The 27,157-nt window shown below is 39.2% G+C and overlaps 1 protein-coding gene across 1 annotated transcript in view; it reads left to right on the top strand.

Moving 5' to 3' along the window:
* The window catches only part of LOC126336234 (arylsulfatase G-like), a 96,655-nt gene that overhangs the window by 64,518 nt on the left and 4,980 nt on the right, over positions 1-27,157 (top strand). The window contains exons 7-9 of the mRNA XM_049999724.1: positions 5,377-5,549; positions 12,489-12,638; positions 20,570-20,660. Of these exons, the coding sequence (XP_049855681.1) occupies positions 5,377-5,549; positions 12,489-12,638; positions 20,570-20,660 (414 nt within the window). The remainder of the gene's footprint in view (positions 1-5,376; positions 5,550-12,488; positions 12,639-20,569; positions 20,661-27,157) is intronic.

Here is a 27,157-nt window from a genome sequence, read left to right as displayed (position 1 = left end):
TTGGATATGAGTGACATGGTCTCTTAACTGGTGTAGACAATCCAGCTGGTCCTGTGTTAATGTTTGTAGAGAACTGGCATTGGCAAATTCTCCAGGAAGACACAATGTTTCGCCATGGACCATATCTGCAGCTAAGGACTCCATGTCCAGCTAGTATGTGGCTTGTAGGACAAGGAGAACGATCAGAAGCTTGGAGATTCAAGGAATTTGATGGCACATGAATGCCGCCTTCAGGGAATGATGCTGTTGCTCAGTCATTCCATTTGTTGGTGGGCTGACAGCTGATGATGCTGACATTAGGTACATGGCCTTGTCCACTCCTGTCAGTCTTTCTCCAATCCAGGCCAGATGAAATGCTGTGACACCAGTTGTAAAGCTGTACAGGCTCCAGGGTGACACAGACTGCAGAGACTGTTGAAAACTGAATTTGTTGATCTTATTTGCAAAACATCACAGTATAGTTGGTCCTTCTCCAGGAACATTAACAAGTTGTAACTATAACAATTAAGTGGCATCACTGAAAGTCCAAAGCTCTTAGTTGTCCAGCTGAGTCTTGGCCAGTTCTGAAAAATCTATAGCTCTCAATATGCTGGTGCGCAAGAGACAGTCAGCTACTACATTATTAATACCAGAAATGTGTTTAATATCCTTACTAATTGTCTTACAATCACAAGGTGATTGTATTATCAAGGATAGCAATTATTGTTGCTGTCCTGCTTGAAGGCATAGATTAATGGTTTGTGATCTGATAATAAATTCCCATGCTTTATCGGTGGCCTCCAGTACAGTAAATTCTTCCTGATCTGGCCCCCAGTAGTCCAGACCTCCAGTAATCTTACCAAATCCATCCTCTAGTCACTCATGCATACAATAATGAATTATTGTGTGCAACAATGTTGTTAATTAATTACAGTGTTAAAAACTCTTACACATATTTGAAACTGTAGTTTTCTATACAGTTCAGTGTCACGGCTTCTAAAAGAAAACATGTTATATGAGATATCAAGTGTAAACCCAAAATTAGAGGTAAGTTGAACTGGTTGTTTATAGAAAGCCATTTCTGGACGAGCAACTATTTATGACGAACCTTAAACAGACAAATACATAATCAAAAGCCTACAAGAAGCTGCAGATATCTTCCGGGAGTACATTATACAATCAGAAATGTACAGTACTGATGTAATGCTTGTAAAGCTATTGAGTGATAAGGCTTGCTGTCATCATGTATCATCATTGAAACAACTAAAAATCTGATACATGTTTCATAGTGAGTGATATGTTGTATATATACACACTCAAGGAGTAAGTTTTCTATGAAAATGAATTTGCTTTTGAATTTAATAAAGTGTAATATGTAAGTGATAACAATAAATTTAATAAGCTGTCAACAATCCGCCACGTTTCTAACCAGGAACCCATATGTGCAAGGAATGGCCAGATTAGCAAGAGTCTACTGTATTTAACCATCTCGTACACAGCCTGTAGTTCACAGTCGTAGGCACTCCACTTCTTATGTGATGGTGACACTTTAAACAAGAAGTATGCAAGCAGTTGCCGTGAACCATCTGGCAATTGCTGCAGTGGCAGCCAATGTCCCGTATCAAAGCCAAGGGTGTGTCAAGCTTGGGTTGTGTGAGGAGCTATGTGTTTACCACACTTTGCTTTGCAGTCTCGAAAGTGGAGAACATCACTTCGGTCCATTGCAGTGGGATATTGTCACTGACCTTTGAACTGGTGAGTGCCACATTTCAGTGATTCCTACAGTTCTGCTGCATGCGGTAGATGGCAGTGGCAAAAGCTCAACATCTTCAGAAACTGGTATAATTCCTTACTTCTGGTCGGCCTTGGTATCTGCAAGAGGGCTTTGACCTTCTAAGATGGCTTTGACCTTCTCAGTTAATGGTAGGAAGCCTACATATGATATCCAAGGGCCTAGGAATGTGGCACTGGGTAGCCCAAACGTGCTCCTGGCCATGTTTAACATCATACCATACTGTTCCAAATGTTTGAATACTTCCTTAAGGTGCTGGTGGAGTTGCTCCTTGATGATTGAAAACACAAGTACATTGTTAAGGTACACACAGCAAATGGCAAGCCCTTGCAGGACAGAATCAATAAATCATTTCCAGGTTTCAGCAGTGTTCTGTAAACCTAGTCATGAACTTGCTTTCAAAAAGTTCAAATGGAGTAATAATTTTTGGGATGTCTTCCTCTGCTACAGGAATCTGCATATAAGCCTTGGTGCAGTGGTAAAAACTGAATATTGTTGCTCCCTGTATCGTGTAACTGTACTCTAGCAACAAGGGCACAGGATAGCAATCAGGTACAGTTCTAGAGTTGAATACACTATAATCACCACATGGATGCCATGCTACTCCTTTCTTCAAAATAAGGTGTACAGCAGATGACCATGGGCTACTTGGTGGTCAGATTATTCTTTCTCTAAGTATTGTCCTGAATTCAGCTTTAACAATGGCCAGGTAATCAGTTGCCAAATGCCTAGGCCTGCAAGATACGGGCAGCTGTGTGATGCACTGTATTGTGTGCTATGTGACACTTGTTTAGGTATCTGGCAATCTGTTCAAAGCAGGAAATTGTCTTAGCAGAGAGGCACACTCCTCGTCATATGCCTGTATCATTTTATCACTGTGCACAGTTGTACTGCAATAAAACCCTGCAGCAGTCAGTCCAGTCCAGCCAAGCATTGGCTGCAAGAGGTGGTAATGTGCCAAGAAATGAGCTTCTTTACTAACCACGATGATGTCCATCATGGTGAAGTCCCAGGTGAATGGGCAGAATAATCTTAAATTCTATATGATACACAATGTTTTGTACCTCAAGATACATGAATTATTAGTGGCAGATAAACAGAATGCTATCAACAGTCTGCTTCACATCACAGAAGTTCGAACTAATATAATAAAATCTGAACCAGTGCCTATCAGGTACTTCCGGCTGGATCTTCAGTCACCGCCGAACAGGCATCGTGACTGCAGGGGGCAGTTGACTGCACCTACAACTTACTGCTGCTGGCATTTGGAAATGAACACAGTGTTGTACATTTCTGCAACTGCTCATTGAACCTATGATGGTACCAGTGCATGTGTTGTTCTGTGCTACATGACACAACACTGGTCAAAGAATGGCTCCTTGATATCCTGCTGTAATGCGCTCTACCATTACCAGTACCACCTTGTGACAGCATCTTGCCAATCTGCATATATAATGATTTGATTTTTGCTACCAAGGAGTCAGAATCTGCATGCATGACCATTGCTGCCACTGCCATACTACCACCCAGCACTGTCACTGCAGGAACCTGGGCAGATACAATGGCCTATTGGATTCAATCTGCAATCTCTGCCATGGCACCTAATGATACGTCTTTGGTTGTGCCATGAGTGCTTTGACCTGTGGTATTGAACTGCACCACAGGATGCACAGCAACTTGTCTGGACTGTCAGAAATGGTAACTGTGTCTACCTCACTCAAATGTTGCAAGTATCTTGATGGCTTGTAATCACCTAAGTCCTTTTGCATAAGCATTCGTCATATACAATATTCTTGTGATGCTGTAATCTCTTAACTAATTCTGATTTTAAGCTTTTTTAGTATGAGTTCTGCAGTAAAATGGTGGTCTAGCTGACTCATGACAAGGGCAAATTTTGTCAACTCAGCCATTATTTTATTGCAGCAAAAGGTTGCTTCTACCTGCACAGTCCACAGCACCAGATTGTTTGTCCAAAACAGAGGCAAACAGACTGCTAGTCTGGACACTATTGGCTCATCACTTATCTTGCATAACTAGTAAAATCCAATGGTGGTTAGCCCACTTCAGCTTAGATCATGTCAGGGCCACTCATTTGTCAAATTCAGCTTGAGCCGACCAAATTCTGAGTAACATGTTCACTCTGAGGCTAGAGATTCCACTGGATTGAAATTCCTTATTTGCAGATATCAGTATTTCATTATCTAGGACAAACAAGCAAATTATTACAATCCAACAAATATCTGGTCAGGAATGCATAACAAAATAGCAAAATTGTTGCTGAGCATGAAAATATTCATGACACAGAGGTAACTAATTATTACTGCAGTCGGGAGTGACAGTAAGCAAAAACAGAACAACAAGCATGGAACTTACAAAATCACATAAAATTCACACATCAAAGAATAAACAAAAACTAGAAAATTCTTAAGAACATATAAAAACATAGTGTCGCTTGCAACTGGTGCGGAAGCTGCCTGACAGCCGTAGTTCACTTGTCACTATACACATGCTGCACTGCAAAATAGACTAAAATAACATCAGGTTGGCATGAATCTTGACTGACGACTGTGACCATTATGTGCAACATGTGTAGCACACGCTACACTATCACATTCATAAAATCTTGGTTTGGTAATTGACGTATTACCACATGTGTTTCTGAAATAAACAATTTGTAAATGCTATTAAAAGGACCTCATGTTCTGCTGATTTTCAAGAATATTCTATGAAATTAGTTCTCAGTACAATGGCAGTAACAATAACAATAACAATAACAATAACCTGATATCCAACAGTAGACTTTTTAAAAAATAATGGCATTTGTAAACATATTTTGTAGTAAAATTAATAATGTCAATGTGACAGTAATTTACAAAATATTTGTTCTATTCACTACTTATTTATCAGGATATAAGCTAAAACAAGGCTAAAAAAATCCCAGCATCAATCACTTCACTCACTGTAGTGTTTCCTGGTTTACGCATTACAGCATATGTTGAATTTCTTTCCTATATATACTCAGCACATACATGTCTGAAGTACTTGCACAGAAATGGTTCCAGGTATTTGGCTATTTCTCTCTTAAAAAGGTTGTTGATGTGTCTAAAATTTGTTCAGAAGGTTGTCTTCTACAGTTTTTATTCTTATCCATATCTGTAACTGTGTATTCTTGATAACATTAAGACAACTCAACATTTCTCTTTTTTGCCAACAACTAAGATGAGTATAATTTTTCTATCTGTCTTCGTTTCACATAATTCTCATATGTGAATGTTACTTTGATGAAAACTGGCATTTTTAGACTGTGGCTGTGTGAACATCAACTAATGTGTACCTAGCCATGAACAGCCATTTGAAGATGAACCTGTTGGTTTGAAACTGGTAACTACACTACTAGTGTAAATGAATAGCATTGGATTGTTGCTGTTTTCTAGTTAGCAAGAATCATCCTTTATTTCATATCCAACTTTTATTTTCAAATTTTATGCTCAGATAATCCTGTAGAATTAATTTCTCAATACAGATAGACAATGTGAGGGAGGTTTATGACGAGCTTTATTGTAGTTGGCTATGGTATGACAGTAGATCTTCTTGTTTGCAAACAGGTGACAATGGCCCATGGGAAATGAAATGTGATTTGGCAGGATCCTGTGGCCCATTTGCTGGGAAGTGGCAGAGGGATGCACAGGGAGGAGGAGGTGGGGGTGCTCAGAAGAACACTGTTTGGGAATGTGGACATCGTGTTCCCAGCTTGGTGTTATGGCCTGATCATGTACAGGTAAAAGATTAGGCAACCAGTTTCTTCAGAAACATAATCAGAAAGTTCTTATTCATACTTTTTGGCTTCACACACAGACTTGATAGAATTAGTTTTTATACATTCTTGTTTTATCATCCCATTTTCTTACTTTTCTTGATTTCCTTCTTCTCTTTCTCTTCCAGTTACTCCTGTTCTTTCTCACCCTCCTCCCCCTTCCTCATCTCTCATTCTGTCTATTTTCTACTGTTTTTAACGTGGTTGTATAAGAATGTGTGACAATAATTAATAGTTTCTTTGCTTTTGCATTCCCAGCTGGGGAGAATTTTGACACCAGAAATTTGTTTGTTATATAAAGGCCCGATCACTTAAAACTTCAGATTTTTTTTCTTCCTACTTCCTCCTAACGGAATTTTACTTTACTATCTAACCAAGCACAGTGACTCATAGTTGCCTTCCCAGTCTGAAGTGTTGTAAATATCTGCATAAACTGTAATGTTAACTTAAGTTGTCATTCCATCTATATACACTCCTGGAAATGGAAAAAAGAACACATTGACACCGGTGTGTCAGACCCACCATACTTGCTCCGGACACTGCGAGAGGGCTGTACAAGCAATGATCACATGCACGGCACAGCGGACACACCAGGAACCGTGGTGTTGGTTGTCAAATGGCGCTAGCTGCGCAGCATTTGTGCACCGCCGCCATCAGTGTCAGCCAGTTTGCCGTGGCATACGGAGCTCCATCGCAGTCTTTAACACTGGAAGCATGCCGCGACAGCGTGGACGTGAACCGTATGTGCAGTTGATGGACTTTGAGCGAGGGCGTATAGTAGGCATGCGGGAGGCCGGGTGGACGTACCGCCGAATTGCTCAACACGTGGGGCGTGAGGTCTCCACAGTACATCGATGTTGTCGCCAGTGGTCGGCGGAAGGTGCACGTGCCCGTCGACCTGGGACCGGATCGCAGCGACGCACGGATGCACACCAAGACCGTAGGATCCTACGCAGTGCCGTAGGGGACCGCACCGCCACTTCCCAGCAAATTAGGGACACTGTTGCTCCTGGAGTATCAGCGAGCACCATTCGCAACCATCTCCATGAAGCTGGGCTACGGTCCCGCACACGGTTAGGCCGTCTTTCGCTCACGCCCCAACATCGTGCAGCCTGCCTCCAGTGGTGTCGCGACAGGCGTGAATGAAGGGACGAATGGAGACGTGTCGTCTTCAGCGATGAGAGTCGCTTCTGCCTTGGTGCCAATGATGGTCGTATGCGTGTTTGGCGCCGTGCAGGTGAGCAGGACTGCATACGACCGAGGCACACAGGGCCAACACCCGGCATCATGGTGTGGGGAGCGATCTCCTACACTGGCCGTACACCTCTGGTGATCGTCGAGGGGACACTGAATAGTGCACGGGACATCCAAACCGTCATCGAACCCATCGTTCTACCATTCCTAGACCGGCAAGGGAACTTGCTGTTCCAACAGGACAATGAACTTCCGCATATATCCCGTGCCACCCAACATTCTCTAGAAGGTGTAAGTCAACTACCCTGGCCAGCAAGATCTCCGGATCTGTCTCCCATTGAGCATGTTTGGGACTGAATGAAGCGTCGTCTCATGCGGTCTGCATGTCCAGCACGAACGCTGGTCCAACTGAGGCGCCAGGTGGAAATGGCATGGTAAGCCATTCCACAGGACTACATCCAGCATCTCTACGATCGTCTCCATGGGAGAATAGCAGCCTGCATTGCTGCGAAAGGTGGATATACACTGTACTAGTGCCGACATTGTGCATGCTCTGTTGCCTGTGTCTATGTGCCTGTGGTTCTGTCAGTGTGATCATATGATGTATCTGACCCCAGGAATGTGTCAATAAAGTTTCCCCTTCCTGGGACAATGAATTCATGGTGTTCGTATTTCAGTTTCCAGGAGTGTATATATGGTCAGTCAAAATGTAATGCCTCCTATTTTTTCTCCTTAAATGAAGTTTGTTAAGTGCAAAATTTGAATTTGGTGCTATTCCAAAAGGCTTCTTCTCCAATCCATTGCAGTAGTACCTTTGTGCATCAACAGACGAAAGTACTGCAGTCGCTTGCAAAGTGGCTACATCGATGTTTGTATCAGACTGCATTCTGCGATAGAATTCTTAAACACATGAGAAGAAATGCCCATTTGCATTTGTGATTGACTGAAAAATGTGTACAGTGATGCAACAGAGGACACAAGCCCTTTTAGATGATGGGTTCATCACTGTAACAACGCTGAAGGGAAAACACCATTGGCAGGCAAAATACAGAGCAGCAGGCCAGTGACTGCAGTGACTCCACACAACATTCAGTGAGTCAATGACATCATTCATGGTGACTGCAAATTATGTGTGTTGCATTATCTCCCTCAGTAAATGCGGTGTGATGATGACTGTCCAATAACTGAGATACTCAAAGGTTTATGCAACTTGGGTATCAGAATAAAAAGACGAGATAAAGAACTGCCTCCTGACTCTTGCAGTGCTTCCATTTGGAAGAAGAGGAGTTTGTCCAAAAAATGTGACTGGTGGAAAAACATGGGTTCATTTTTTTGAACTAGAATCAAAAAAGCTGTCAATGAAATGCCAACACAAAAACTCACTTGAGAAGGAAAAGTGCACAACTGTATGTACCTATGGCTACAGTATACTGGGATACAGAGGTTGTGATTATGGTTGATTTTTTGGAGCAGGGTGCACAATAAATTCCACAGAGTCTAATGAAATGAGGGCCTGTGATACTGTTATTAGTGATCCGTCATATGGATCAGGACGTTAAGTCTGACAGCCCCTTGGTGATATTCAAAAAGAGTAGGCTATGCGTTGGCACCAGGTTTCACTCTTTCCCTTCTGTCTTCATCATCATACAACACAAACCTGACGCCACACTATACACTCATCCATTAACTTGCCCACACTCAATAATTACATGCAGGACACATTTTTATGTAGCAGCGATGAAAGGGGCCATTGTGTGCAGAGGAATCAGGCAACTGAACCTACTGCTTGGTGTCTCTTATCCAGTAATTCCATATGACTCTTTCTTTGTTACATCATTTTTTGGGGGCGGGGGGGGGGGGGGGGGGGGGAGGAGTGGGCGCCACTATCATACTCTAACCATACTTGATGTATATTACTGTTATTATTATTAAATCCTGGTCAACAGTGGTTTGTTAAAACTGGAAGTGACAGTTAAAAGGGAAGGGAGGAAGGGGGGGTAAGAAACTATGATCCCTTCTAGAAACTAACCCTACAGCCCTAGATTCATTCCTGATGGATAGACTGTACATATTTCCAAGTGACAGGCTCATATAATTAATCAATTGAATTCAAAGGTTGCCAACTTGATATAACGCAATCCTCACTCAGATAATCAGCATAAGGCTGAAACCTTTGACGTTTATACAATTTGCATTAAAGTTCTGAAGCATGCACTTCAGTAAACGAAGTACATAAATATTGTAGGTGCAACAGCAGTTACTTCAGACTTGTTATTAAAACATTATCCAGTTAATGTGAAAATTACGATATGGACTGAATGAGCTCCTCTTAGAACCTCTAAAATATTGCAGGTGCTGGCCACCGCAAAAGATAACCATCTGTGCCTTACATTTTGAAGAATATTGGCCATTGGGTTCCATGTCACTGAAAAACTATACGTTTTCTTTACTTAGTGTTTGGTCTGAAAGGTTCATAGCCTGATAGTGGTGATGAGAATGTATATTTTCAAAAAACACTAACTCCAGTGACACTCCAGTACCATTATTACATCTTTGTAGTATTCCCATGGAACTGCAAAATATTCATCTGCAGCTATAGTCACATCTTGGTTGGAAAGAAACATTGAGTTTTGGGAAGTTGTGGAAGTCTGAGGAAGCCAAATCTGAAGAAACAGGGTCGATGGTCTGACACTGAACAACACAGATCCATCAATTTTCCCATTGTAAAGACACTTTCGTGGGCTGGTGCATACATTTCAGAAAAATATTTTTTTCCTGCAACAAGGTCTCTTTTCTTGAATTTCTTGCATCCAGATCCCTTAGAAAGTTAGAATAATACTCCCAAATTATTGTCTTACATTTTGAAGACAGTCAATTAACAGAATTTCTTTCACATCTCAAAATACCAGTGTGTAGATCTCTCCATCTGATGATATCATCTTCATGCTCTTTGTAGCTGAAGAACCAGCTCTTGCCCACAGTTTTGAAAGTAATTTTGATTCTGATATGTGGTGATGATATCATGTTTCATCCAGTGTCACAAATCAATGATGAAAAACAATTTTCTTTGTAGAACAATGAGTCAAATACTGTTTGAAAAAGTCATCCAGACTCATTTCTAATTGGTCATGAGCAGGTGCTCACCCATCTTGCACAAAGCTTTTTCATGTGCAGTTCTTCATGACAACTACAGTCAAAATGTTCTTTGGGAATTCCTACAGTCCTGGCAATTTCATGTACATTCTTACACTCATCTTCTGAGGCTATATTTTACCTTTTTTTTTTTTACAATTTTTGGTGTGGTCATGCATTTCACATGTCTTTCACAAGGACCATCTCAGATTCTTTGCTGTCTCTTTTAAATTTGGTAGTCCATTTCTTCATAATGGAAACTGAAGAACAGTCACACTACACATATGTGAAAATTGAATGAATTTCAGTTGGCATAAAATTTGTTTATACAAAAGAATTTAGCACTGAACAAAACTTAATTGTCTCCATTTCTGAGAATTAATGCATCGTGCCTTTCTCAGATAGCTTCCTACAGACAACATAATAAATTTCAATTTTCTACTGAGATGGTTGAAAGTTGTAGTAACCTCTGGCGAAAAAATTCCAGCATCTAGTGCTATGATTTGTGAACAAGGCCAATAACTTTTCATACCACCCTCATATTATGATTAACCACTGGAGTCAGCTCTTGAGACAAACACAATGGACATCAGGAAACAAAGCGAGTGCTTTTTACTTCAGAAGTGTGAAAGTTATATTACTGGTGTTGTATTTGAACTACCAATTTTTCATAGTTTTAGTAAATGGGATGAAAGTTGGCAGAGCTGAATATGGTGCTGCTCAGACTGATGTTAACAAGAGCTGTAGTTGCTCTTTATGTTGCCTCTTTATACCTCGAATAATTACTAACAGAGCTGTTCTCAAAATTACAGGAACCTGAGAATGGTTGGATCCATAATGTGCTAATGTAAGTCTGCTTTTCTATACCCTTCTCTGAAAGATATATGTCAAACATTAACACGAATCAAAATACACAAAAATACAAAATGAGATAACCTGGGCCATCAGTAGTAAACCCAAATTCAAATCATAATTTTGTCAACAGCAAATCCAGTCTGTTATCAGAGTTTCATCATCATACACTATAATGTGTGTGAAAGTATTCAAGAAAACAAAAACTGTCATTTAATGCAAAAGTCAGTAAGAGATCACTGGTCCTGTGAGCTAGTGGAGGGCAGTGAGAATTCTTCAGCATCATTAATTAGCCAGCTAGCTGTTAAATGAGATGAGATGACATGTGACTGGCCTCTAACCTGGCCACAATGATGAGAAATGGCTATACAGCCAGTGTCTACCTGTTATAGTCACACATAGTCACACAGTGACAGTGAGTGACAGTGCAAGCTTGATGTATTGTCATCTGACACTGGCCTATATATATGAATAATAACTAAGTTGTTATTTGGTAAAATCTCCATTTTCTTTTTCCTCTTACATTGAAATATGTAACAATCATTTTCCTTGCCAGTCACGATATGTGAACCTTGTGTATATCAGCTAAGAACTGAGACATTTAAACTAGTCATTGTGTAAGTAGTCCAATACAAAAATAAAGAACCCAAAAAAATTATTTCATATTTCAAATACAAACTGTAACTAGATACATGTGACAGTTATCCTCTGCTTAACTGACCGAATTTTAATATTAATCATTTTTTTAAGTCAGTCATTGTACTGGTACCTCGAAGAAGTTTTGGTCATGTGTCAGTTTATTTTTTATCAGTTCATCATTACTGTGGTTGGATCAATATCATACATCTATTAAGTATGTTACTTTTACCCCCAAAATGTTGCAACAGAACCACTATTTCTTCACTATGAGGATGTCTTGAGTGACCCACTAAGATGGTAATGTCTTCAGGAAAGTTAAATTTTACAAACATTATAATAGGAACTAGTGCTTGGAAATGAGTCAGTTAGAGCATCAAATGTAATTTGGGGCACTTATAGTTGCTGTTTGGATTTCAGTAGGGCTACTAAGCGAAATAGCACATTGGTAAAACCCTGAACCTGCATATGAGAACACAGTAGTTTATTCATGTTTGACTGTTCAATTATATGTTTTCTGGGATTTCTTTAAATTTTCTTCAGCTTATCCAAGATATTTAAGAGTGATAGTCACAGCTTTCTATTAAAAAAGTTATCATAACAACAGAACCTTCAAGATGATTAATAAACATATAGACACAAACAGTACTTGATTTGTGAGAGTATGCACCAGTACATTGTACCAATACATCTTACGCAAAAAATGTGGATTCTGAGATGAGATGCAATATAGATTTTGTTGTGGTTAAAGTAACGTAAAAGAATTGTTGCGTTCACGCTTTTAAAATGCTCAGAAAAAGTATTAAAATAATGTAATTTAAATTTCAAAAACATCTCCCTTGAAGATCATAATACTGGAAACTGTTTTATTACAAATCGTGTACTTTCTATGTGTGTGTGTGTGTGTGTGTGTGTGTGTGTGTGTGTGTGTGTGTGCGTGCGTGCGTGCGTGCGTGCGTGAACGTGCACACGCGCATGAGCACATGCATGTGTGAACAAAGCAATATTACTACAGTAAATTTTTAATATGCTCTGTACCTCTTTTTAGTCAAAACACAAAAATGACATATAAAATCATTAAAATTTCAGCCAGGGAGTGTATCTGAGGCTTTAGTGTCATCACTTGACATTATGCCAACTATTGCTGCAATACTCAACATTTCTCTGCCGTCAGATCGATTCTATGATGGTATAAATATACAAGACATTCTAATAGGACAGTCCAGTGTGGGCCATGAGGTAATCTTCATTTTCTGTTTTCACTTCTGTAGTATTATAGACTTCAAAGTGTTTGTGGTGCAAGTAATTAAGTTGTGTCTATACATCTGTACAAAGTTGTTAACTGTCTCTTCATATGAGAAGACTGTAATTACTTTACTTATTTATTTGAAACTAAAGATTCACTTATCAGGATGAAATAATAAACTAGGATAAAAAATAAAATTCTGACACATTAACATCTTGTGATTTCCACATTTTTCAGATAGATGTATGTTTGTCTACATGGCGATCAATTTGTGGAGACTAACAATTTGTGTTATTAGTAGTTTTAAAGGTCTCTGGCAGACTGATCTTCATGTTGATAAATGTGTGGACCTAATTACCACTAAAGGCTTATCTCCAACAACAGATTTTGTAACAAGTTAAATTGTGTGTGTGTTTTTTTTTAAATTATTTTCCAAATCACTCATAATGATTTTGGCCATTATGCTCTTCAGACTATGGCACGTAAGACCTTCAGTTTGTATGAATATTGTTATGAAAACTGAAAAAACTGAAGTTGAGAAATAGCTCCCACATCTCAATTAACTCAGCAATGTTCCTAATGCTCATGATGTTATGGGATTGGATAGTGTTTTGACAAGATGATGTAAGATGAACACCAACAAAAGTAAAACAAGGATAATGAAATGAAGTTGGCTTAAATCATGTGAAATTTAGGAAATTGATTAGGAAATGAGACACCAAAAGTAGCAGATGAGTATCATTATTTGGGCAATGAAATAACTGATGCTGACAGAAGCAGATGTGATATGAAACTGATATCGGCAATAGCAAGAAAAACTTATGGGTAGCAGGTCACACAGTCATTGTATTAATAATCTGAACATCACTTAATATGAAACTCAGTATTTATTACGAACACAGTATATGATAGAACACCACATGCCAAATGCCAGAATAAGACTATGGAACAAACCGTAGTGGTGGTGCGAGTTTGAAAAGTCAAAGATTTTGGTTAATTCAAAGACAGCACATTGTGTTGACACTCATATCTGGTGGTTGATGACCATCATAGAGTTCCCCACCCCCACCGCCTAGAGCAGAGCGGGGAGAGGTGTAGATGTAGGTTGGTGTGGTGTTTGGTCTGTGATCATGTCTAAAGATGTCCCCACAAGGAAAGAGGACCTATGGGTGTAGATTGCATTAATGATGAAGTCACATTGCCACATTGGTGGGCAGAGTGGATGGCCAAACAGATAAACCGGGATCGGCGACTCAGCATTTCACACTGCGAGTGGCATGTGAATAGAAAGGTGGCTATCATCATCTATTGAGGCAGTGATGACTGTCTCCTCTGTGTCTGGAGGGATCACAAATGCGCAGACAAGCACGCCCTGGGCATCAAATCATCCAATGTGCATGGAGGGGTGTGCAGGATGAACAGTGTGCCATCCAGAGAGAGGTCCTCAATGGGAAAGGATAACATGTCTATGTGGAAGATGGCAACACAGCTGTCGTCAGGCGGTTTTGGCCAGTCAGTGGAGTTACTGGGTTGGGGGAACGCTGAGGGCAATCTTTCACAGGCAACATAATCTTTCACACACAACCTCTGAACTGGATGGAGGACTACTAGTGTCATATGCATCATTATACACACTATCAGAGCCAGAAGGAGTGTTTGGCTCATTAGGAGATCTGGGAGTGAGGAGTCACACGGAAGAGAGATTGGGAGGGCTTGGGGGGAAGGGGGGGGGGAGGTCGTCCTCCAAATTTGTGTTTTTGTTGAGGCACCAAGCTGGATTAAGATGTGAGACAGACACTGTTTATCTTTTATCGTTGAGCAGAATGTCAAAGGTCTGCAGCAAGCAGTGTAATACTTTATGTGGGTCCGAGTAGGACAGGCACAGTGCAGGTCACACTGTGTCATCATGCAACATCATGCAGTCGCAAACGTGTAGGTCTCTGTGCATGGAGATATGAGGAACCATGTGCACCCTCAGTGGCAGGGGGCATAAATGTATGATAAGGTGTCAGAAGCATTCTACTAATGTCAGAAGCTTGGGCTGTGTGGGAGGGTTGGAGTCCTTGACAAATTGTGCCAGATGGACGAAAGGTTTTCCATACAATGTCACCTAGTGAGGCTTTTAAACCCTCTTTGTAGGCTGTACGGGCAAAAAGCAGGACCCAGAGAAGAGCCTCTGACCAAGGTATGTCATCACATCAGCACAGATTTTAAAGTGCAGTGTCAGTGCTCAACCAACCCATTGCTCCGCGGGTGATAGGCTGTTGTACAAAATTTGCTCACACCACACAGGTCACACAGCTTGGAGAGAAGAACAGCTGCAAACTGTCATTCCTGGTCCATTGTGACCAAAGACTGTAGGCTGAACTGAATCATCCTGGAGGTGATAAAGGCCCATGCAGCAGAGGAGACTGTTATATATGTGATCAGAATGACCTCAAACCACTGAGAAATGTGGTCGATGATAGACAGGATGTATCAAAAATCCTCTGATGGAGGGAATGAGCCAACCAGGTCAAGAAGTACATGACGGACTGCCTTTAGATATGTCAGATGAGCCCAACAGTGGAGTGCTGTCAAGGTGCATATGCACAGGTCCAGCTTTTGAAGTCTGCTCTAAACCCTGTCCATATGAAACACTTCATTATTAGGCACGTGGCAGCCCAAATATTAGTATGCACAAGGTCATGGATAACAGCAGAACTAGGGGGTAGGCTGTGCCTGTGGAAGTGTCACAGAGGACCAATACAAAAGAATCAAGAATTTGGTGAGGCTCAGTTGAGGGTGAGGTAGACTCACTGTCTAGTAACTGCTGTATGTTGTCATCTGTTTGCTGTTGGACTGATAGTTCATCGAATTCCTAAGAATAGAGAGATCACACTAACATGTGATATGTAGTCAGTGATACCACTGTCCTTGCCCTTCATTTAACGGACATCGGTGGTGAATTGACATATTAGTTCCATGTGTCAGAAGCATCAGGGAAGTAGGTCGTGTGTGAGTTTACACACTGCATTGGCCAGCAGCTTATGGTGTGTGTATATATAATCATTAACTTACCCTTGCTGTTCTTGCAGAAATGTCAAATTACTTCATAAATGGCAAAAAGTTCTTTGTCAAAAGTGGACCATTTGTGCTGGGAGGCAGATAACTTATGCAAAAAGAACCTGCTAAAGAAGCTTAGTGCCAATGGCTATGTCACTCGTATCCACTGTGATTGATATTGGAGCATCAGAGACCAGGTGTGTGAGAGTGACAGCTTTGGTGCATACAGTTTAATACATTGAACATGCATCGCATCATCACACCATAGAACATTGCAAAATATGGAAGCATTCTGTCCTGTAAGTGCAACAGTCAACGGTGATTACAGGGACACAGTGTGCGGCATGTGTTGTCGAAAAACATTTATCATGCCTAGGAAAAGGCGTACATCACAGTAAGTCACAGGCAGAGGAAGGTCACGAATAAAAGTGACTTGTTCCAAAGTGGGATGGATGCGTTTCACAGAGACATTATAACCTAGGAATATTACATTAGCTTCTGACAACTGTGATTTATCCTTGTTGATCATGACCCCATTCTCAGCAAATGTGTTAAGGACTCTTGATAGATGTTTTTCATGCTCTTTGAAGATAGTTGACAAAATAAGAATGTTCTCTATATATGCATAACAGTGTGGGAGCAACAATCGTATGTAATCAATAAAATGTTGTATGGCATGTAACAGTACTCATAGAGTCTGAAAGGGTGATTATTGTAGTCTGGGGGACATCTTGCCAATGCATTGGGATCTGGTGGTACGGTTTCCGACAATCCATCACACTGAAAACCTGCGCACTATGGAACTGTTGGGCAAAAACCTGTATGTGCGGTATTGGGATAGTTATCTAAGATTGATTAGACATTCAGTTGTTCGCAGTTGCCACACAGATGAAATGAACCATCCTTCTTGGGAACTAATTGGATCGGTGAGGACCAATTCCTGGACAGGTGGTCAATACCAGAATCTATCAGTTCTTGTACCGTGATTTTTGCATGCTTTAATTTAGTGGCATTAAGGCATTGAGCCTTGTGGTGTATCAGGAGGCCTTGCCTGGTCTTCAGTCAGTGACAAATACCATTAGTAATTCTGCTTACCACCAATGGGATTCCCTGGGTAACATCAGTTGAAATGTGAGTGAATTCCTAAGGGACAAACTGCTGAGGTCATGGGTCCCAGACTTACACACTACTTAAACTAACTTATGCTAATAACAACACACACACACCAATGCCTGAGGGAGGACTCGAACCTCCGGCAGGAGGGGATGCACAATTAGTGACATGGCGCCTCTAACCACGCGGCCACTCTGCATGGCTGCAACATCAGTGGGGGCAGATGTAGGAACACTAGTGACACTAAAAGCTGGAATGTCACTGACTTTGGGAATAGGCAATGCTGCGAGGGTGTCTGCAGGATCTGCGTCATGTTGATATTGGTGCCAGAAGGCTGATGCTTCAAGGTTTGGTGAGAACCCAGAGTTGTGTAAGAAATCCATGCCACTAATGGGGCAGTCAACATCCATGATACAAAATGTCCAGGTGCAGCACAAGGTGGACAAGAGATTCAGCCGAGCCATGGACACGAAAAAAGTCAAAGATTTTGGTTAGTTCATAGTATGTTGCATCAACACTCGCTTCTAGTGGTCAATAACCACCATAAGCTATAATGAAAAAGAGAAATATGTAGGATGCAGGAAATTTTTTCTGAAAGTATTTTGTTGCATATGAAATGAAGATGATAAAACAGTTCAGACAAGAACAGAAAAATAAGCTTTTAAATATGGTACTACAGAAAAATGCTGAAGATTAGACGAGTGGATCAGATAATTAACGAAAAGGTCTGAATCAAGGAGAAACCTTCATATCACAACTTGAATAAAAGAATGGTTTGGGTGATAGGGCATGTGTTGAGACACCGTGAAATAGTTAATTTGGTAATATATGGAAGCGTGAAGGGTAAAAATCATGGACAGTAACCAAGGTTAGACTAAAATAAAAGGTTCCAATGTATGGAAGGTGCAGCAGTTATGTACATATGAAAATACTTCAAAAAATAGGCTACTCTGGAAAATTACCTCAAACCAGTCTTCAGAATGAAGGCCACAACATCGGCAAACAACTACATGACAAGTACACAGATCATGCACCACAAGTAATCCACTGAATAACATTCTATAGTTATATTTGATTCATTATTGCTTATGAAAAATGTGTGTCTTGCTGAAATGTACACTGAAAAGAGATAACAGTATCAGCATCAGTGGCATTGCTTAAGCTGTAAGTATTCCCATGAATATAGCAACAAGCAGATTTTATCGTATTATTTCTGAGGTTATTTCGATATGACTGATCAGTAATGTGCTTCCAGATGTTCTGCCCACTTGTTGATCCCTTTTTTTTGCAGAATATTTTGATAACCAATCCACCTGTCATCTTCAGGTGCTGCAAGTTTTGCTATTACATGTGCTCAATGCCTGGACTATAACCAGACCATGAGTTGTCCGCTTGGAGTCCAGATAGTGAGTACATGTACCAGCAAAACTTGCAACAATTGAAGAAGATAGCTGGATCAGTTTTCAAAATACACAGTGATTTAGAAGAAATGTCACATAATTTGTGAAGTGATTCTATATGTGAAAATAAACTGAAAAAGTCCTATGAACAACTGTGCAATTTTTGATCATTACAGGTTGAAGACTACACACATCTATGAGTGATAATGAAGACAAATGTAAATATTACTTGCCAAAATGCTGTGTAGTCACTGTGGTGGGCAGAATAATGTCGAGACAGATGACTGATCCACCCTACAGGAGGTGTTCAAAAAGTTCTCCACCTGCCTCAAAGCACTTGTCAATGCAATGGAGGGTGTGTTGTGTTGTTCATTACATATCATCTTGGTGGGCTTTAATGCAGGCAATAGCATGGGTGATGTGAGTGACAAGTTCTTCGCATTTACCCACCTTTGTAGCATACACAACCCCCTTTAAGCAGGCCCATAAACACAATTCTAAGAGGCTGATCAGGTGATCTGGCAGGGCAGTTAATGGATCTGCTATGGTCAGTTCTCTGTTGAGGAAAGGTGTTACTCAGATTCTGGGATACTTGTCTGGTACAGTGAATCAGTGATCCATCATCTTACAGGTTCATTTGCTGTCATTACTCTGTCATATCTTCCAAAACTGCAGGTAGATCTCCTTTCAGGAAACATGTGCATGATGTGGCTGTTATACAATTTGGCAGGAACCAGACCGTATCACCAAGTCATCAATTGTACCACACCAGATGTTCACTGAGAACCTAATTTGGAATCTTGTTTACCTTTTGTTGACTCTTGTTTACCTAGTATCATGTGGGTTCTCCTTCACCCAAGCATGAGAATCACAAGTGTTCATGATACTATTCCATGTAAATGTAGCTTCACCTGTAAATAAAGTGTATTGCATGATGCCTCTGTGTAGGCCAACAGCCAACCATTCACAAGACTGTTGTCTGCTTACTGAGTCACCTGGATGCAGATGTTGCATGGGCTACTCATGGAATGGGTATTAGTCCTTGGAATGAAATGTAAACCACACTCATGTTTGTGGAATGTGAAGATGACAGCTAAGATGCCATGTACTGAGGGTGGGACTCCTTTGTACCAGCGCAATACTGCCTTCCCTTTACCCAGTTGACAGACAGCCTCACATTTTGTTGTTACTTGTCCACCGGATAGTGTTCCAGATTCACATAACATTTATCAGGGAAACATCTGATATTCTGTCACAGACACACAGTCACATGAGCACTGCCATTACAGTATCCATACACAGACAACATGTATGCATATCTTGCGTGAGTGAATGTATGCAGCATGTTGATATTCATGGAAACAATTGACTTGCTCAATTCAACAACACTCAAGCCAGACATGTAGGGGCCTCACAACTGCTCACTGATCCAACCCATGATTGCACACTGGGCACACTTGCATCTATTGCCTCAGTGCGACATCACAGTACTGCCATCTGTTGGAGAACCCTGACACCTCTTGTAGGATGGATCAGTCATCACTCCCACCATTATTATGTCCACTGTAGTGCCTAAACAGCATATTGGTAAGTAACATTCACACTTGTCTTCAAATTTATTCATAGATGTGTGTAGTCTTCAACTTGTTCCAGTTCCGTAATGAGCAAAAATTGGACACATGTTCATAGGACTTTTTTGGCTTATTTGCACGTGTAGGATCACCTCACAAATTATGTGACATTCCTCCTGACTCACCCTGTATAACGCAGAACTTGGAAAAAACAATTTGGCAGAACACACAGGAGCACGTTATTAGATTTTATCATTGGTACACTGTAAATGCCACCACTCACTCCACATTCAAGGAATAGCCTAGAGACAAGTATTGCATGAACTTTTCCCAAAACTCTAGGCTCTGATGTGACTTTTGTTGAGAAGTGTGCAACATAGGTTCAGCTTTCACAAACAGAGCCTATGGGTATCCACAATACATAGATTAACCTCAAAAGTGGGGAACTACCTGTCAGATCAATATTCTTACCTAATTTCAAAGGTCATCCCAGACAGATATCTATAACCTACAGTCATATGAATATAATATTTTTTGGGAGCCACTACTCCCAGTGTACCTCAGCATCATTTTATTGTAACTAGAAAGTTGAAACATTATGATTATGGATAAAAGAAATGGTACTTGGATTTTAAACAGAGAAAGATGCAAAGAATATCAAATAAATTAATTTTAACTTCTTGTCTGATATGCATTAACTGCCCTTGACACAACAGTAAAAGTTAAGAGCAGTCTTAGTTTGATGTTGTTGTCCTATATTTTCTTCTTAAAACTTATCAGTTATTATTCTTTCAGGTATTATTTCATCCCAACAGTGGATCAGGAGGACCAGATGGTGAAATTGGAGCAGTGCGAATTGGTGATTATAAAGTAGTCTACTATACTGGTAAGTTGTGCATCACCTAGGAAAAGGAAATATATAAAATTTAAAGTACTGTAAGTCATTTTATGAGTTGATGTAAGTTTCCCCACAGGAACATACCGTATTTCTGTCTGTAATGGAAAATGACTTGAGGAAGTAATATTGTTTTACTTTCAATAAAATTCTTCTATTAAAAATAAGTCTTAAATTTGGTGTTTGGCACCCATTTTAAGACACATCTAAATATCAGATAAACAATCTGGTAGAAATATTTTTTTCCTATCATTAATTAATGTGACATAATTCCCTCTGCCTGTATATCTCAACAGTTGGTATGCCTGCCTATGCCTGCCTGTCACACAGAGGTGAGTATTTTCTATTGTGGGACAGCTGAAATAGAAACTATTCTTTCTCATGAGGACAACTGAGGTGTTACCTGAAGAATGATGTTTTGCAATTTAGAGCTAATTATAAACAGTTCAAAGAGTAGGGTCCCTAGCATGGTCATCTCCTTTACTGGCGCCCATTGATGCTAGAACTAATTCATTCATTTGTCTTGGTCTACAGATCCCTTGAAGAAGGAGAATCTGTAGGGATGTGGAAAGAGTTGTGTTATATGTAAACAAAAGTCAAGGAAATTGTAGAAGCTTAATCTGTATACTGGGTTAAAAATTAACTATAGTGCTTAGTGAAATTTACGTACTTTTTTTTTTTAATTTAATCCAGTAAATTAGAAAGAAATTTATTACTTTGAAAAGAGCTGCTGTATCCTCAGTTATAGGGTTACTACATATATAGATGCTGTTTGTTTGCTCTTGGTAGTTTAGTATTTTACTTGATTACAATGGTGTTTTCAAAGGAAATGTTTGCCTAGATTTCTAAATACTGAGTTCTATTTATAGTACACTATTGCTTGTCATGTAGCTTTACAATGAGCACTGTTACTTTTTCAGTCCCAGAATCTGGATATTAACATCTGTACAACTGTCATCTCTCATCACACACCACCTTTTTTATATTTTGTCTATATATCCTGTATGTATTCTGCTATGTGAGTTATGTACGGAATCATCTTTTGGGGCAATTCATCACTAAGAAAGAAGGTATTTATTGCACAAAAACGTGTTATCAGAATAATGTCTGGGGCTCATCCAAGATCATCTTGTAGACAATTATTTAAAGAATTAGGGATATTGCCAGTAGCTTCACAATATATATACAGCCTAATGAAATTTGTTGTTAGTAACCCAGATCACTTCAGAATTAATAGCACAATCCACAGCTACAATACTAGGAGACAGGGTGACCTTCACTACCGTTCATTGAATTTGACATTGGCACAAAAGGGGTGAATTATACTGCCACAAAGATTTTTGGTCAATTGCCAAACAATATCAAAAGTCTGACAGACAACCAATCGGCATTCAAAAGTAAGTTAAGGGAATTCCTGAATGACAACTCCTTCTACTCCATAGATGAATTTTTAGACATAGGCCAAAGAAATACAGTAAGCATTAACAATTGTACCGTATATAAGACTAACAATGATTATTTAGGATAAATGAATCTTGTGTACTTTGACACGTTCCACATCATTACGAAAGAATCGTGTTCATGATCCATGGAACAAGTAATATAACTAACTAACTAACTAACTAACTAACTGTACCACTACTGTCATCCCTCGTCATATACCATCTTAATATAATTTTTCAAATTGACTTGTCCTATTCTCTCGTCATATACCATCTTAACATAATTTTTCAAATTGACTTGTCCTATATCATGATGTGCTTTGCTGTACAAATTGTATGATCTACAGGACCAATAATAAATCAAATCATTTGTAGATAGAGTGACTAATGAGGCAGGTTTTTAATTCTCTTTTGAATTGGTAGGAATCCCAATTTCTTACTTTATGTTGGACAGCAGCTTGTTGAACATATCCCACCAAAGTACATAACTCCAATCTGAACTATAAACAAGGTGCAAGGTGTGCAAAAGTTATTTTGTGTGTTGTATTGCGGCTGTGGAAATTACCGTTCAACTGAAACTGATTTTTACTACCAGCAATAAAACCATTAGTAGTATGTTTATATCAATTAGCAAAAGTGAAAGTTTTTGAACTCCCATTTAAAGTTACTGGAAGACCATTTATGTAGGCTAAGAACAAGAGTGGGCCCATTACTGACTCTTGTAACATTCCACATATTATTTTCTCCTATTCTGAGATTAGTTTCAGGCTTCTGGAACAGTCTGTCAATGAGATACTCTGCATTCTGTTATGAAGGTAGGATTCCATCCACGCAAGAGGAATACCATTATTACCATAACACTTTAGTCTGATCCACACAATCAAAGGCTTTGACAACATCATTAAAAACTTACCAGCTAATTTTTCTTGATTAACTTTGTTTGGACTTCACTGATGATATCTTCCACTGCTTTCTTACAAAATCAAAACTGAGAGACAGTTATAAAGTTCTACTCGGTTAAATGAGATAGTATTCGATCATATCCCACTTTCTCAAGTATTTTTCTCTCTAAGCACTGTGACTAAACTTTTGTTAAAGATTCTTTCTTCATGATAAAACTGCTCAGTTCCAGTGATACCCATGTGTTTTTCTGATATGCCCAACAAGTCTGCTGAAATGCCACTTACCCTTTCTTTTTTCTGTATGGACACAAGGTCTTCATCCTTTCTATTTATGAGGCTTCTGAAATTTTTATGGGAGACCTGAAACTATTTTTTTTTTTAAATATTGTTAGCTTTGTCCACAGAATTTTCTTGTGCTGACTGAAAGCTGTTTCTTGCATGTCAGCCACTATGAACGGAATTGTGTGCATACCTTCAGTGATGAGACAAACTAATTTTTTTGGAATGTCACACTCAGTTAGCCTGTTCTCCTTCTCAACATGAGGAAAATCATGAATGTAAGACATAAAAGAGTACCCTTTAACCAAAAACTTGTGATCTATTTCCATAAAGTAACCATTTGCTGTTAGGTAAACCTTAGAAAAAGTCAGAATCTTATTTTTGTTTTGCCCACAGCAGTTGTCAGTCCACACTATCAGTTTCTTTTTTAGAAGCAAGATCAGTGTAAAGGCTTTGTGCACACAGGAAGCAATTTCATACCCACCCTTTAGCAGAGAAAAAATTGAGAGTTGTCATAAATAGTACATTTCACTATGCCTTAATGAAGGAAGAGAAATCAATTTCTATGAATCCACTGCAGTTATACATACTTCTGACCTTGGCATTTGATTTGTGTTTGTGTGAGCTTTCATGAAACCCATAGCTTTCTTTACTTTCTGGGGTTAGAGTTCTAGTTGCAGTTTATTGTCTTTATTACTGGGATCACCCCTCAGTTTAAATTTAAGAAGATGACATATAACATGTAACACTTGACAAATGATGACATTTTAATTTGGACAATCTGTCTTTAATGGCTGTAGCATAGAAGCAATATGTGAGTTTAGTGTCTTCATGTCACTCTTGAAATTCCTTGAATGATAAAAAACAGTCAGTCACTTAATTATTCTTTGTCAGCTGATTTTTCTCTCAATTAGTAGCTCTCTTGTGCCTTGGCTTGGTTTGGCATAAATATGAACAATAACCAGCTTTTCATCTTCTTCTGTATATTTCCTCTCATTTCTTAATAAACAATCTCACCATTCTGCTTCAATTGCGTTAATGTCTGATCTCCTCATTTTGTTAATCTGAGAACCTTACAAAATGTTCCTTACCATAATCATATTTTACCTCACTCACTATCAGGCAATGTGTATCACATAGTTACTTCTTTCTTCTTTGGTATTACTGGTTATTCAGCATCAGACAGCTGAGCAGTTTCATTTTTGTCATTATTTAGTTTTGATCTTCACCTCTTCACTTTGCAAACATATATGTGAGACATTGCACAGGTATTTTGCTTCACCGTATCTTCTAGTGAGTAGAAATCATTAAATAACTTAAGTCGCTGGTCATATGAATGCTGTGTGCATTTAAAGCAACATTTACAGGAAAACTGAAAGAGTGAAATAGTATCTATAATAAAATTTTTAAAATGAATTCCTAGGTCTTTGCAAAAATGATTGCATCCAAGTAGTTAACTAAAGCCTCATAATCAGAACAATGATATTTGTTGATATGGAATTCATTTCAATAATAAATTAAATGCATTAATATACTTGAACATTGTTTTTGAGCACTACCTTCATCTCTCTTCCTCCATTGTGGTGCAGTTTTCCTCTCTTATTTTGAAATATTGTGTATTATGTATCTGTAATAATTCCTTCAGCAATGCCCTACTGTTGCAAACAAACCACAGAGCTACTTCAATCGCCAGCAATTCATACAAGTTTGTGGTAAGACACAAATAGAGAACAGTGATTTGGTATATGACTCATTATTTGAACATTAATTTAGGTGTTACACATTTGTGATGGCTGTAAACACTGGTTCCCACTGTTCTGGTGCTTGTATCAGAATATATGTTATTGGCATTGGTGTTTACAGTGGATTTTCACCAATAACACAAAATTTCATTTTCTGGCACTTGACTCATTGTTTACTTACATGCCACAACTGTAAAAGGGCAGCTTACAGCCAAGACACAATAACTGGACTGGCTTGTTAATTTATTTTAGTTAATTCAATTGAAATCCCAGGATGTAATAATATTTTAAAGAAAGGAAAGGCAACCACTCACTTACAGTTTACTGATGTCTAATGCACAGAAGCACACGACAGAAAACAATATGTCCACTAGGTGTCAAGCTCTTGCTCTTTCTCTAGTAAAACTACACATATTTACACACACAACCACACAAACTCCATAATACATACACCTGTGGTTATCTTTGCTTTCTTTTACATATTTTAATGCATTTCATTTGTCAACTTCTTTATATCAGAATTTTTTCAGTTTCTTTTTCCATACTTATCTTTCACCCTTACTGAGTTATTACCATTTTGCTATGTTGTATTGTTGTAGTCACAGTTTATCATATTCATACACCTTTGTCTCAAGTTACAGTATTCCTGATTTTTCAGGATTGAGAGTCACTTCTGTTCCTCCCTCTCCTTTCTCATCAACCATGGTCCAAATCCACATATCTCTCCTTTATTGTCTATTTTTATATTCCTTGGTTAGCTAGCTGCTTATTCATTCATAGATCATTTTACAATGATATTGGACATGTTAGCTTAAATATCATCATCAGCAGCAACAGAAGCACAGCCCAGTCAGTCACTTGGTGATGTAGTGAGACCTCTGAGTCAGCACACAACATACCATTAAATAACAAATATAATTCGCTTCAAAACACAGATGACATAGAAACTGCATCAGCATACTCATCTGATAATGTGGTGCAGGACACTCAAAACTTAGCGAACAGCGAAGTAAGGTACAAGAAAAAACGTAAAATTAAGATTTATTCAGACAGTTACGCCAGAAGATTAGCAGCTATGTTAACAGAATGCGGATCTCGTGTGATTAACGAGTTTGAAATACAAGGTACTGTTAAGTCAGGAGCTGGTCTACGAGACGTTACAACATCAATCAAGAAAGAAAGCACAGCCCTCGCGGACAGAGACTTTGTAGTGGTAATGGCTGGAGCAAACGACGTCAGCAGAAATGAAAGGAAGATAGCTACTTCGACACTGAAGAAGACTCTCGAAGTGTTAACCCACACCAACGTGATTGTTGTTAATGTTCCTCATCGACACGATTTGCCCCAGTGGTCGTGCGTGAATAAGGAAGTGGAGCAGACCAACAAGGAGTAGAAAGCTATCTGTAAGCACTTTAAGAATGTTTCCTTGATTAACACCATTAGTTGTAGCAGAGAATGGCGTACCAAGCATGGGCAACATTTCAATAAGCTAGGTAAATGTGTTTTAAGTGATACAATTCTCGGAATAGTATTGGATAAGCTAGAGAAGGAAAAAAGACCAGTAATGTGTTTGGATTATGTTTCAACTGAGATTACAAAAAACTTGTATGCATAGACCAGGCTGGGTGTTCTAGTAATGGAAGGACACAACCTGGTCAACTTTCATGCGGTAACACTAGGTCATGTCAACTAAGAGAATATACAAAAGAAGAAATGCCTAAAGTAGGGTTCAAAATATGCTACCTCAATATTCAGGGTATGACAGATAAAAACGTAATAGTCAACGAATTTTCAAATGAAAACGTGGTAGATGTTCTCTGTTTAAGTGAACATTGGTGCAAAGAGGATGAGCTTGGGTACAAAGTATTGGAGGATTACACACTACTAAGTTACTATTGTAGAAAACAGCACTTACGTGGTGGGGTAGCAATATATACAAAAACACCTCTTGCACCAAACTGTGGCAGGATGGATCTCAATACCCTTTGTGATGAAATGCATTTTGAAATATCAGGTCTAGTAATTGAGAGCCTTAAGCTAATGGTAGTAGTAGTGTACAGGCCACCTAGTGGTGACCCACATATCTTTCTGGAGAAACTTGAGGAACTCTTAATGTACATATG

The sequence above is a fragment of the Schistocerca gregaria genome, chromosome 2, assembly GCF_023897955.1.
Source record: "Schistocerca gregaria isolate iqSchGreg1 chromosome 2, iqSchGreg1.2, whole genome shotgun sequence".
NCBI lineage: Eukaryota > Metazoa > Arthropoda > Insecta > Orthoptera > Acrididae > Schistocerca > Schistocerca gregaria.
This window is presented reverse-complemented; position numbering and strand designations above follow the sequence as displayed.